Source organism: Fulmarus glacialis, unplaced genomic scaffold (assembly GCF_000690835.1).
Source record: "Fulmarus glacialis isolate BGI_N327 unplaced genomic scaffold, ASM69083v1 scaffold8499, whole genome shotgun sequence".
Taxonomy (NCBI): domain Eukaryota; kingdom Metazoa; phylum Chordata; class Aves; order Procellariiformes; family Procellariidae; genus Fulmarus; species Fulmarus glacialis.
Window position 1 is genome coordinate 1 of NW_009232559.1, and position 10890 is coordinate 10890.

A 10890-nucleotide genomic window follows, 5' to 3' on the forward strand; every position below is an offset into this window, starting at 1 on the left:
GAGTTAGATGAGCATGCCAGGTCAAACAATACAAGCAGGTCAAACTCCTTTTTGTTTCCCTTCCAGGGCCGCAAACCTGGCTACTTCTCGTTCCTGGATCCCTTTTCCCCTGGTGTCTGGCTCTTCATGCTGCTCGCCTACCTGGCTGTCAGCTGCGTCCTCTTCTTGGTTGCTCGGTAATGCGGCTGGCGGTGCCTTTTCCTTCCTCGCGGTGCCATCTAGCGTCACGCTCCCGGATCCGTGGGGGGATGCGCGGTGAGGGGCTGGGCAGGGGGACACGGGGACATCCCCCCAGCATGGAGGGCACGGTAAGGGGGACAGAAGCATCGCAGCCCCCTGCCCTCCGCCAGCTGGGGACTGGGGCTTCGCTGCTGAGTGCGCACGCAGGCACGTCGCTGATGCGTGTGGCTGCCCCGGGATGGCTGTTGGCATGGCTGTGACAGGGCGGGCAGGAGCAGCGTGCCGCGATTCAGGAGCGTGCTTGGCCGCAGCGGTGCGTGCCGGTGCGGAGAGCTGTGTGGGAAGAGTGGGAGGAGATTTGGGAGCAGGGCTGGTGCTGTGCAAATGGTGCTGCTCCCTGTAGATGCTCGATCTGCAACAGATAAACCAACCACTTTTCTTGAACAGGAGAGTGGAGGCTGGCAGGTACTGGCAAATGCATTCAGAGATATTAATGCAAATTCCAGTAGTGATGTTTGGTTCCTCCGGCCCTGTAAAACCCAGTGTGTACAGAAAAAGGAAGTTCATTAATATCTTTCAACAGTCTCTCGGTTGATGTGCAAAGCCTCACTTGACAGCTCTCCGTTCCGTTTCCCTATGACTAATTTAAATCAGCCTTAAAATGTATCACTGAGTGCTTGTCTGCAGCGTGTCTCCCGTCGAGGCCTAGGGTCTGTGCCCCGTTGCTGTTTTCCCTGACCTCCTGACAAACCGCTTATGGTTGGTGCCATAGATGGGCCTTTTCAGACATAGTTGAACTGTGTCCTGGCAATGTGTACCAAAGGCATGCTCAGGGCTTGAAGGCTGTTTCGGGACACGGTTCATACCCAGTTCTCATTACAAAAATTGGAACTGTGCTGTCACTCGGTCCCTTAGCATGGCTGAAGTTGTCATCCTGACAGGGCTTTAATGGTTTCTTCGAATGCCATTACAGCCTCAGAAACGTAGTTCCGAAGAAACCATTGAATAATGCAGTCTGGCGCTCTCTGCAGACTGAGATTTGGTGCCCCTCTAGCCCCCTCCTCATCTTTTAAACATGATCCTCCAGAAAGATGTTTTTACGTGGCTTCCTGCTGGAGATGGAGGTTTGGACGCTGCTCTCTGCTTTGCTCAGCAGAAAGGAGCTTTTGACCCAGAGCACTGTTTTTTACTGCCAGTGCTTGATCCAGCCATAGAAAGTCTTCAAGAAATAGCCTCCACTTCGCTGGCATCACAGTGAGGTAGGAGATGCAGAAATGAAAATAAACACCTCATTTTGGTTAAATGGTGCATAAGCTGGCAGGGCCCTGCAGCTGTACTGGCAGTACCCCCAGAATGACACTCCCAGGCACCAGCTTTGTTAACCATTAGCAATATAATGAACGGCAGCATAGGAATTGGAAGACTTTTTAGCAACCAGGGAACTGAGGGTTGGAAACAGCAAAAAAAGAGAGCTAGGCTACAGCCACTTCAGTGACTGGCTGTCAGTTATTTCAGATTCCCACCTCTGTCCTGTCCCTGTAAGCACTGAAAGTATGTGATGCTTTGAAACGCCAGCACTTGGCTTCAAACTAGATCTGGGACCTAGAGCTTGCCAGGGCAATCAGACCTTCTCAGAGCAACCATTTGCATCAATACAGTTATTTTTCTTGATGGTGTCATGCAGTCAGGTCTCACACGCTTCACTTTTGAACTTCCCATTGATGCTCATTCTCCAGCAGGGAACACAGCCAAAGATGTTTGACTTCAATTTCACATCAAGTCTGTGAACATCTGGAATTATTGTTGTGATACGAATTCACACACAGGGCTCCAGCCTCCCTGCAGCCCATGCCCAGATTTTCAGCAGAGCCTCTCAAACTTTTGCAAATCTTTACAAGAAAGCTTCTGGCTTCTGAGTCTTAGAGCAAGCATTTCACACAGCTCTGAGCCCTGGGCATCAATTTACAACAGAGAGTTTCCTCCTCAGAAAAAATCTGCCTCCGGGAGCGTTAGGGCTTCACAGCTTTTCTTTTTTGGCTTTTTTCCCTCCAGAGTGCCCCATTTCCCAGTGAATTACCTGAGCTACCTGTTTCTTGTCATTTTAGATTGACACCGTACGAATGGTATAGCCCCCACCCCTGCTCGCAAGGCAGATGCAATCTTCTCGTGAATCAGTACTCTCTCGGCAACAGCTTGTGGTTTCCAGTCGGGGGATTCATGCAGCAAGGCTCCACCATTGCCCCCCAAGCATTATCCACGCGCTGCGTCAGTGGAGTCTGGTAAGGAGGTCAGCCCTCCTCTTAAGGAAGGCTTCTCTGTGGGTCTTTTCTGGGCAGAAGCAGATGGAGAAGCAGAGGGTGGGGATGGAGATCAGATTCAGTCCATGGGGAAATCTCAGGTCACTGTCTTCGCTTCCCCTTTCCCTAGGTGGGCATTCACCTTGATCATCATCTCCTCCTACACGGCTAATCTGGCAGCCTTCCTCACCGTGCAGCGGATGGATGTCCCCATCGAATCCGTAGATGACCTGGCTGACCAGACAGCCATCGAGTACGGCACCATTCATGGTGGCTCCAGCATGACCTTCTTCCAAGTAAACCCCATTCTTTTGCTAACTGGGCCAGGGGGTGCAGAGGGCACCCTTTAATCAGATTTGGATATGGCCCCAGCCTGTCATGCCTGTTTCTTTCCGGTTTCTGGCACAGAGGGGACCTTTGGAGAGATCCCTGGCTGCTTGGTTGCACAGGACTGGGCTAGATCCACAGTGGGTGATGATGGGATGAATGGTGAGGGAGGCATGGCAGAGGACAGGGAAGGCAGGATTTTGTAACACAGCACCTGGCATGCTCTTGGGATGCTGGAGGACTATCTGAGCTGAACCCTGGAGGAGCAGACTTTCCTGCCTGCCCTTAGAAAGCAACTTAACACTTGGAGTGTCACCACGTGGGTGGGAAAGTGGTCCACATCCCGGTGTCACAGTGATGACATAACAGAGTCTTCAGCAGATGAGCGTTTGCAGTCAAATTTCCATGTGTGTCTATGGCAGTTTTGATGTGATCTTGGCTTTTACATGACAGTCCCTCAGGTTGGGTAAGCAAAGAAATGTTTGCAAACCCCAGGTAGGCTAGCATATGTAAAAGTGCTGGAGTCTGTATGTGGTCAGTGGCACTGAAAACAAGTAACTCAGGTGTATGCAAACTTATGCGTGCCATTTAGCCCAATTTAATTTTTGTCTTCCCTGTTCTATTCAGAAGGGAGATAAATGAATCTTTTCTGCAGTGCTCTGAATGCACAAAGAACTGCTTGAGGATTATTTATTTATTACATGTTGAAATTCTGAGAGGAGAGAAAGCTTTTATCACTTTTTTCCCCCCTGAGTCTGAACTGAATTGGGAAGCCTGAGAAATCTCTCAAGTGAGCCTGAGCTTTTCAGCCCAACTTTAGACTCTTCAGGGGTTTGGCAAAAAGCTACTTTTAAGTAGAACGTTACATCTAAAATGAGCTGAGCAGAGCCCAAGTGACTAAGGTGGTTGTAGACGAGGCACTCACTTAGTTCTTTTCAGGAAGGCTTTCAAGTTTAAAATCCTGACTGTGGCTCTGCGCTGCCTGGTGGGTACTGGAGTCGCTGGTATCAGAGAATAAATTAGCAAAAGATGTTCTTGTACCATTTGCAACACTTTAAACTACGTTGGGATCCGTTTGCCTCTGGTGTAGCCATGGTGGGTCAAACGCAGGCATGGCCGAGGCTGTCATCACCACCCCGCAGCTCCTGGCTGCATGAGACGTGTGTCTGCTGGTGAAGCACCTTGCCTTGTAACCTGCCCTGGCAGCAGTTTCCCCTGACGCTAACACACAGGATTAAGGTTTAAAAGTGCAGTGAATCAGGAGCAAACACACACCCTGTTCGTCTGTCCCTTGCCCAAGTGACTGCACCCAGAGGACAGAGCTGGACAGACGAGGACAGTAACTAGGTCAGCAGCAGGTTCCCTGAGGCTCTCCAGCATTACTCACCAGCCACAGAAAATGAGCCCTTGAAAGCACGATGGCGGGGGTGCCTGGCAGCACGTCACGTACCTGCTGTGGTGGCCGGGAGAGGAGGTGGTGTAGGGGATTCCGTGTGCTGCAGAAATGCAAGGGTGAGGGGAAAGGGGCAAATTCAGAAACTCCTAATGTAGACCAGAGAGTGTTTATCTTCAGCCTTTGTGCAAGCAGGTTTCACTCTTTGCTCAGCACAGGCAAGAGAGATTAACTGTAGTCAGCTTTTCTCTCAGTCAAACCAAGGTAGGTTCAACCACCAGCCAAGTCTGAGGATTTGGGGCTGGTTGAGCTTTAGTTTACTGCAGTCAATGAAAAGACTCCTGTTCTCTTAAGCAGGTACTTTAATTTGCCTTACGAGGGGGTGAACCAAAATCCGGATTCAGGGAACAACAAACTCCAAAGAGCTTTAGCTCTGCCCCCAGCCCTCAGTGCCCTTCTCAAGGTGATGGTGTCTGGTTCTGACGCTGGTGAACTGCTAGGCACAAGATTACAGTGACAGACAATGGGGTGCGAGCTGTACGGGGAGCATTTGGTGGTTTGAATCAGTCACACACGAGCTATTTCTTATGGCTTTTTTTGGTGTGTTTTTGATATACTGTTACGGAAACTACTCATTTTTCTAAAATTGAATTTATGCAAAGAGCTTTGCTGGAACCTATTGGAATTAGGCATGCATTTCATGCTCAGCTTTGCCAACAAAGTCTCAAATCCACCAAGATATTTGGGCCTCTAAATCTCATTGGGATAAATGGAGGTTTATCTAAATGTTTTTTGAATCTGGCACCAAATCTGCTTTGACTCCTTTCCTCATTACGGCCTTTTCATAGTGGCCTCTAATTTGGGGTTTATGTTGCAAGAAGATGCTCCACCTTAGCTGCACTTGCCTCCTTTCTCCTGCAGAACTCCCGCTACCAGACGTACCAGCGGATGTGGAACTACATGTACTCCAAGCAGCCAAGTGTCTTTGTGAAGAGCACGGAGGAAGGGATTGCACGTGTGCTGAACTCCAATTACGCCTTCCTGCTGGAGTCCACCATGAACGAGTATTATCGTCAGCGCAATTGCAACCTCACGCAGGTCGGGGGCCTTCTGGACACCAAGGGCTACGGGATTGGCATGCCCGTCGGTAGGCAGTGAAGAAAAATTCTAGTCCTTCTCAGCTGTTGGCAGAGGACCGGAGCATTTGAAAGGCTGAACCGGCTCTAAAGCCAATGTCACGTTTCACGGCTCTGCCCAGGGTCATTTTTTACCCCAGGAGGAAAATCAAATACATTGCAATTGCCCAAGGTGCACGCTCAGAGCCAGATGTATGAGACCCTGCTCTGGTCCAGAGCCATGTGACACGCGACTGTGGCTCTTTAAATAATTCATGTGAAAGATTGCTGCTTATTTTCTGCATGTATGTGCTCTTTGCTGACTGTTTCTCTTTTGAACCAGTGTTTTTGAATCGTTTTGTGCTCCTTGTTTTATCTCAGAAGTGCTGTAAAAGTAAAGCTGTTGCAACTCTTGTAGTTTTTAGCACAAGTTTCTTAACAGCTGGTGGTTCTTAAAACTCCAGGACAGAGAATTTAGTCACTATCTCAGCTAATAATCAGGTTTAACAAATGCAGGCGTTTTGTCTCTCAAATATGAGAGCTAGCAAGAGAACATCATCTCCCAGGGCAGCGCAGAAAAAGGATGTAGTAGTTGTTATTGCAAGCAATCGACTGATCTTTCTGCCAGTCTCGCAGGCTCGGGAAGCCTTGTTCCTGACCTTTACGCATCTGCACTTAGCAATACAAAGCTAAGGTGAATTACATAAGAACTGTCACACAAACAGTCACTATAGTTTAGCTAACATGCGTAAGCTTGTAAAGTCACAGTAACCTGATCGTGAGTACAAATCCTTACTTTCAGGACTAAATTTGTTCTGACATTGTCTTGTTAAACAGTGAAACTGTAGCAGGTAAGAAGAGCAGAAAGCTGCTCGTTGGGACAATAGTGCAGAGTTACCAGGAGAATTGCGGTCTTTCCCACGGCCCTTCTTCGGGATCTCTGGTAGCAGACATCATCAAGACTGCAGTAGAGCTCAGTACCGAGCGCAGAAGTGAGCCTCCTCTACCACGAACATTTGGGCTTGCGTTTAGGTTGAACCTGCTGCTGTTGCAGTGCACCAGTTTGAGGGAAGGAGTGTTAGAGCCAGGTTGAAGTTGGAGGCAGAAGGACAGGAGAAGGGACCTCAGTGGTCTGGAGGAGCAGCGGTGCGGTACTGAACTGCCTGGTCAGACCCTGCCCCTGAAGCCCAAGCTCCCCCTTGTAATGGACCTCTTTAAATGGCCTATGTGGGTCTTGGTGGACAGGCGAAATTACCATCTGCAAATAACGTTAACCAGTTGACAGTCCCAGCAGGGACGCTGCAGGTTTCAAGGGCTTGCATAGACTGAAGTCCCTTCCAAACCATTCCAAGACGAGGTTTTGTGGTTGGGCACACTGGCAGGGCATGGTGGCGGGGATGAGTGGAGAGGAAGGCTGGCCGAGGCGGTGCCTTACCACGTACCTCTTGGCGTTGCAGGCTCTGTGTTTCGCGACGAGTTTGACCTGGCCATTCTCCAGTTGCAAGAGAACAACCGCCTGGAAATCCTGAAGCGAAAGTGGTGGGAAGGAGGCAAGTGCCCCAAAGAGGAGGACCACAGAGCCAAAGGTAAGCCACGCCGCTCTCCGGTAGCGTGCTGAAGGGACGAGGCTGTAGAAGCGTCCTTGCCAGCAGTGCAAGGATGAACGTCCATCTGCACGTGAGCGCTGCCAGTTTTCTGCCTGAGAATTACTTTTTCCCCTTCTTCTGACCTGAGATTCCTTCCTTCACAATTCAAGGAGAAAGCCAAACAGCTCTGCTGTGCCTCATGCTGTGTGTTTTTGCCTGGGGCAGAGATAGCGGGAACAACCAAATGACAAATATTGGAGGCATATGGAGGGTAAATTAGCTTCTAATGAATGTCTGCAGCATTACATGGGAAAATGGATGGCTAAAGGGATCAGACCAAAATCCTGGGTTCCTTCAAGGGAGATGGATCTCCACCACAGGCCCGCTGGTTAATGGCTCCAAGTGAAAGCGCCTTTTAAACAGCCGGGGGAAAGGACACAAGGACTTTATTAGTACATCTGTAAACTGAGGAGCAAATTCTTTTGGGTAATGCTATGCAAATTGCCATAAAAGCTACCACATTAGGCTGATGTCCCAGCGTGAGAGCAGTTGCCAGCTTAACGCAGTTGCTGCATTTTTCAGTTTTGGCAGTCACCCTTTCCTCAGCAAGTGTTTTCTGGGAGGCCAGCAGGTCCCCCAGTTGAAAGGACAGTCCTCTGACCTTTCTGAGCACAGAGATGGAGAGCCAAGTCAGGTCTATAGTAGCTCTCTTGTTTTCTTGACATTGCAGCCGGTGTAGATGCATGTGTCTGTGCAGTTCGTGAGCTAGGCTGGATGAGACCCTGCGGGGACTGTCAGCCCGTGCTCCCTGTTGGGCAGCGCTGCACTGCAGGCAGCCCGGGCTGTTAGTCTCGAGATAGAAGTTGTTGGCCCAGTGTAAGACATCAGGCCTCAGGGCAAGGTGACAAGCTATTAAAGAAGTTACTTTTGAAAGTGAGCAGGCACATGGGAGTCTTTTCTTCTGTGGACTGTGCAAAAAGCAACTCTGAAGTGGAATCTAGTCTGTGGGCTGTTTTGAGATGGCTTTGGAAGGGGAGGCTGGGAAGCAGGCTCCTGGGCTGTTTCTGGCACTACGCGATATGCTCTGTGACCCTGGACAAGTTTTTCTGCTGTTTGTGCCCTCTATCATGGCTCACTTCCTCAGTTTGGGAAATGAGGAAGGCTGTAGCCTGCTGGTATGTGTATACGGAGGAAGCAACTACCTCTCGGGTGAGCTTGGGAAAGGGTGTCTGAGGTGGCACCCAGATAGAATGATAGAAGGATGTAGAGAGAGGTACTGGTCCTAAATTCAAATTTGAGAGCTGCTGAGAGGAGAGGATGGCCTTTATCTTGGGTCTAAACTGTGATTATGGGCTATGTTTTCTGCCCTGCAATTGCTGTTTTACTGGAAACATCTCTGCAAAGTGCTGATTTACAGAGTCACTAGATTGCTCCGGAGGCAATGCCAAAAGAATGACGGAGGAGGAGGAAGAAATGTGACCTCCTAAGTTTTAGAACAAAACAGGTCAGCGATTTACAAGGATTTTGGTGAGATTTTACGTCTAAAAGCCATGCAGAGATTAAGTCAATAAATCATCGGTTCTTACAGTTTGATTTAATGCTACAGAGGGGAGAGGAAGATTTTTATAGATGTTCTTGTTGAGTAATGGCCTCATACAGTCACCTCAGTGCAAAGCACCGCATGCTTTTTATTAATCAGTCCCATCAGGGGCCCAGTCCGCTTGAGACCCAAAACCAACCAGCACAGGAGAGAAGAGCCGTTTCTCGGACAGCGGGCACTGCTCCCCGGCTCCTCTCACTGTCCTGTTCTGCAGCGCCGGGCGGAGGCACAGGGTGCAGTTTCGGGGACAGGGGTTGCGGTGGGAAGCGAAGTGACAGCCTGGGCACATGGAAAGCTCAGGCCAGGTTCCTGAGGGGTGGATTTTCCTTCCAGCTGGTGAGCTTTTTGGAGTGCAAGCGGTGTAGGGCAGGGCTGGCAGCTGCCGTGCATGCGATTTGGTCCCTCCCCTAAGTGAAGCTGTCTGTGTGTGCGGCGTTTGGCCCGAGGTGGCTGAATGGCTCCTACGATCAGTAGAGGTGATAGTCATCCCGTTGTAAGCGAGTTGTCCAAGGGAGGTGAGATGAGTCGCCCCATGGAAGAGGCTGTTTCCTCCTCATGGGCCAGAGGGTGCTGGGCAGAGAGCACCCAATCCATTACCAGGTACCCCTGGGTGGCAGGGACCCCATTCGGTCACTGTATAGTGTGAAACAGTGTTGGGTCCTGGTCTTGTTTGGAACCTCTCCTTGCTAGTGCAATACAAGCAGCTGTAATCATTTTTCACCAGCACTTTGTAATGCAGTCAAAGAAGCTTTTCTTGGTGTCAGCTTCCTTTGAAGTCCTTTCTTGTCGTCTTCACCTCTGCTTCTTTAACAACATTGCTCATCTTCCTTTGCGAAGTTCAAAGCAACTGGTGCTGGGTGAATAATTTGCAGGGATTAATGTCCCCAATTGATCTCTCATTTTTTCTCCTGTTTTCAGTTTGTCCACAAATTGCTTTGTACTTCCCTCCAATGTACTTGCTGTTTATCTGCAAAATCATCATTTCTGAGAACGCATCTTCGATCGTGCAGTTATTGCAAGTCATTCAGTTTGCTATCTGAGTCATGCGGTTAGCTATTAATAGGACAGTGCTGGCTATGTGTATATGCAATGCCAACTAAACAGCAAAGATTTGGCATTTCTGTACAGCGATGCTTGCAATTTATGTTGTGTCTGCCTCTCTACAGCATTGTCTCTTCTGCTTCATTTTAGGCCTGGGAATGGAGAATATCGGTGGAATCTTCGTGGTTCTCATCTGTGGCTTAATCGTAGCAATTTTTATGGCAATGCTGGAATTTTTGTGGAGCCTTCGGCACTCTGAACAGTCAGAGGTAGGACCTGAAAGTGTCCTGAGGGGACAGTGTGTGTTTATTGCTATCTGCGGGGTGCTCAGCAGTGCAGTGCTCTGGAGCAAGTAATGTACCCAGGCCAAGATGAGCATTCCTAGTAACGCGACCTCAAACGCACGAGAAGGCTAGATGCATTGGGCAGGGTCTAAAATGCACGAGCTTCTCATGCACTCCTACTAAGATTGAGGCTATAGGGATGCTCCAAGGGCTTTTGAAGGGATCAAGGACACGTACAATGTCCAGGTACCTTTCCTGGAGATGGGATCACCTGAGGATTTCTACCTGCAATAGGTTTGGGTCTCGTGTTGATTTGGTGATCCAGAACACAGGAGGGTCTTTGACAAGAGGCAGAATCTATTGGGCTAAATCATGTGTAAATGTCCAAGCATTGGTGTCGAAAGCCAGTGGCCAGATTAATGACCCAGTCCGTAACACTTTGGCATCAGAATCCAGAGCAGACGCAGTGCTGCTGGGCTCACAGCTTGCTTAGGTGAGCAGTATGTCTCGGGTCTGCCTTCCAGGTGTCGGTGTGCCAAGAAATGGTGACGGAGCTGCGCAACATCATTCTCTGCAAGGACAGTTTCCACCCTCGTCGGAGGCGAGGGGGAATGATACGGACTCGCCCTGTTATCCCAGAGGAACGCCGAGCCCGCAGCACAACCACGCTCAGCAACGGGAAGCTGTGCAGTGGGGGCGAGCCAGATCCCCTGGCACAAAGACTGGCCCAAGAAGCCGCCCTGGTCGCCCGAGGGTGCACGCACATCCGGGTGTGCCCTGAGTGCCGCAGGTTTCAGGGCCTCCGGGCACGGCCGTCTGCGGGCTCGCCCGCGCAGAGCGAAGAGAGCTTGGAGTGGGAGAAGACCACCAACAGCAGCGAGCCCGAATAACGCTGGGGCGGGGGGCGTTGGGGTGGGCCGAGAGGGTCCTGTTCCATTTTACAGAACATGGACTTGTACAATGTCAACTCGTTTTTAAATTAAAAGCAGTTACCCAGCTTCTCCAGAGCAAGGCGGACCTTTGGGCTGGCGCGCAGGCCTGGCCGGAGGGTCGGCTTTGGTTTCGGC

At 50.1% G+C, this 10890-nt stretch overlaps 1 protein-coding gene across 1 annotated transcript; it reads left to right on the plus strand.

Moving 5' to 3' along the window:
• Positions 1–66: 66 nt before the first annotated feature.
• Positions 67–10713, plus strand: LOC104072172 (glutamate receptor ionotropic, kainate 4; the record flags this gene model as incomplete). The annotated part of the gene is made up of 7 exons (XM_009584941.1): positions 67–176; positions 2286–2459; positions 2608–2773; positions 5119–5344; positions 6770–6898; positions 9690–9808; positions 10348–10713. Coding segments are annotated over 7 exons (1290 nt in total), but the record flags the coding sequence as incomplete, so codon positions are not given.
• Positions 10714–10890: the final 177 nt, after the last annotated feature.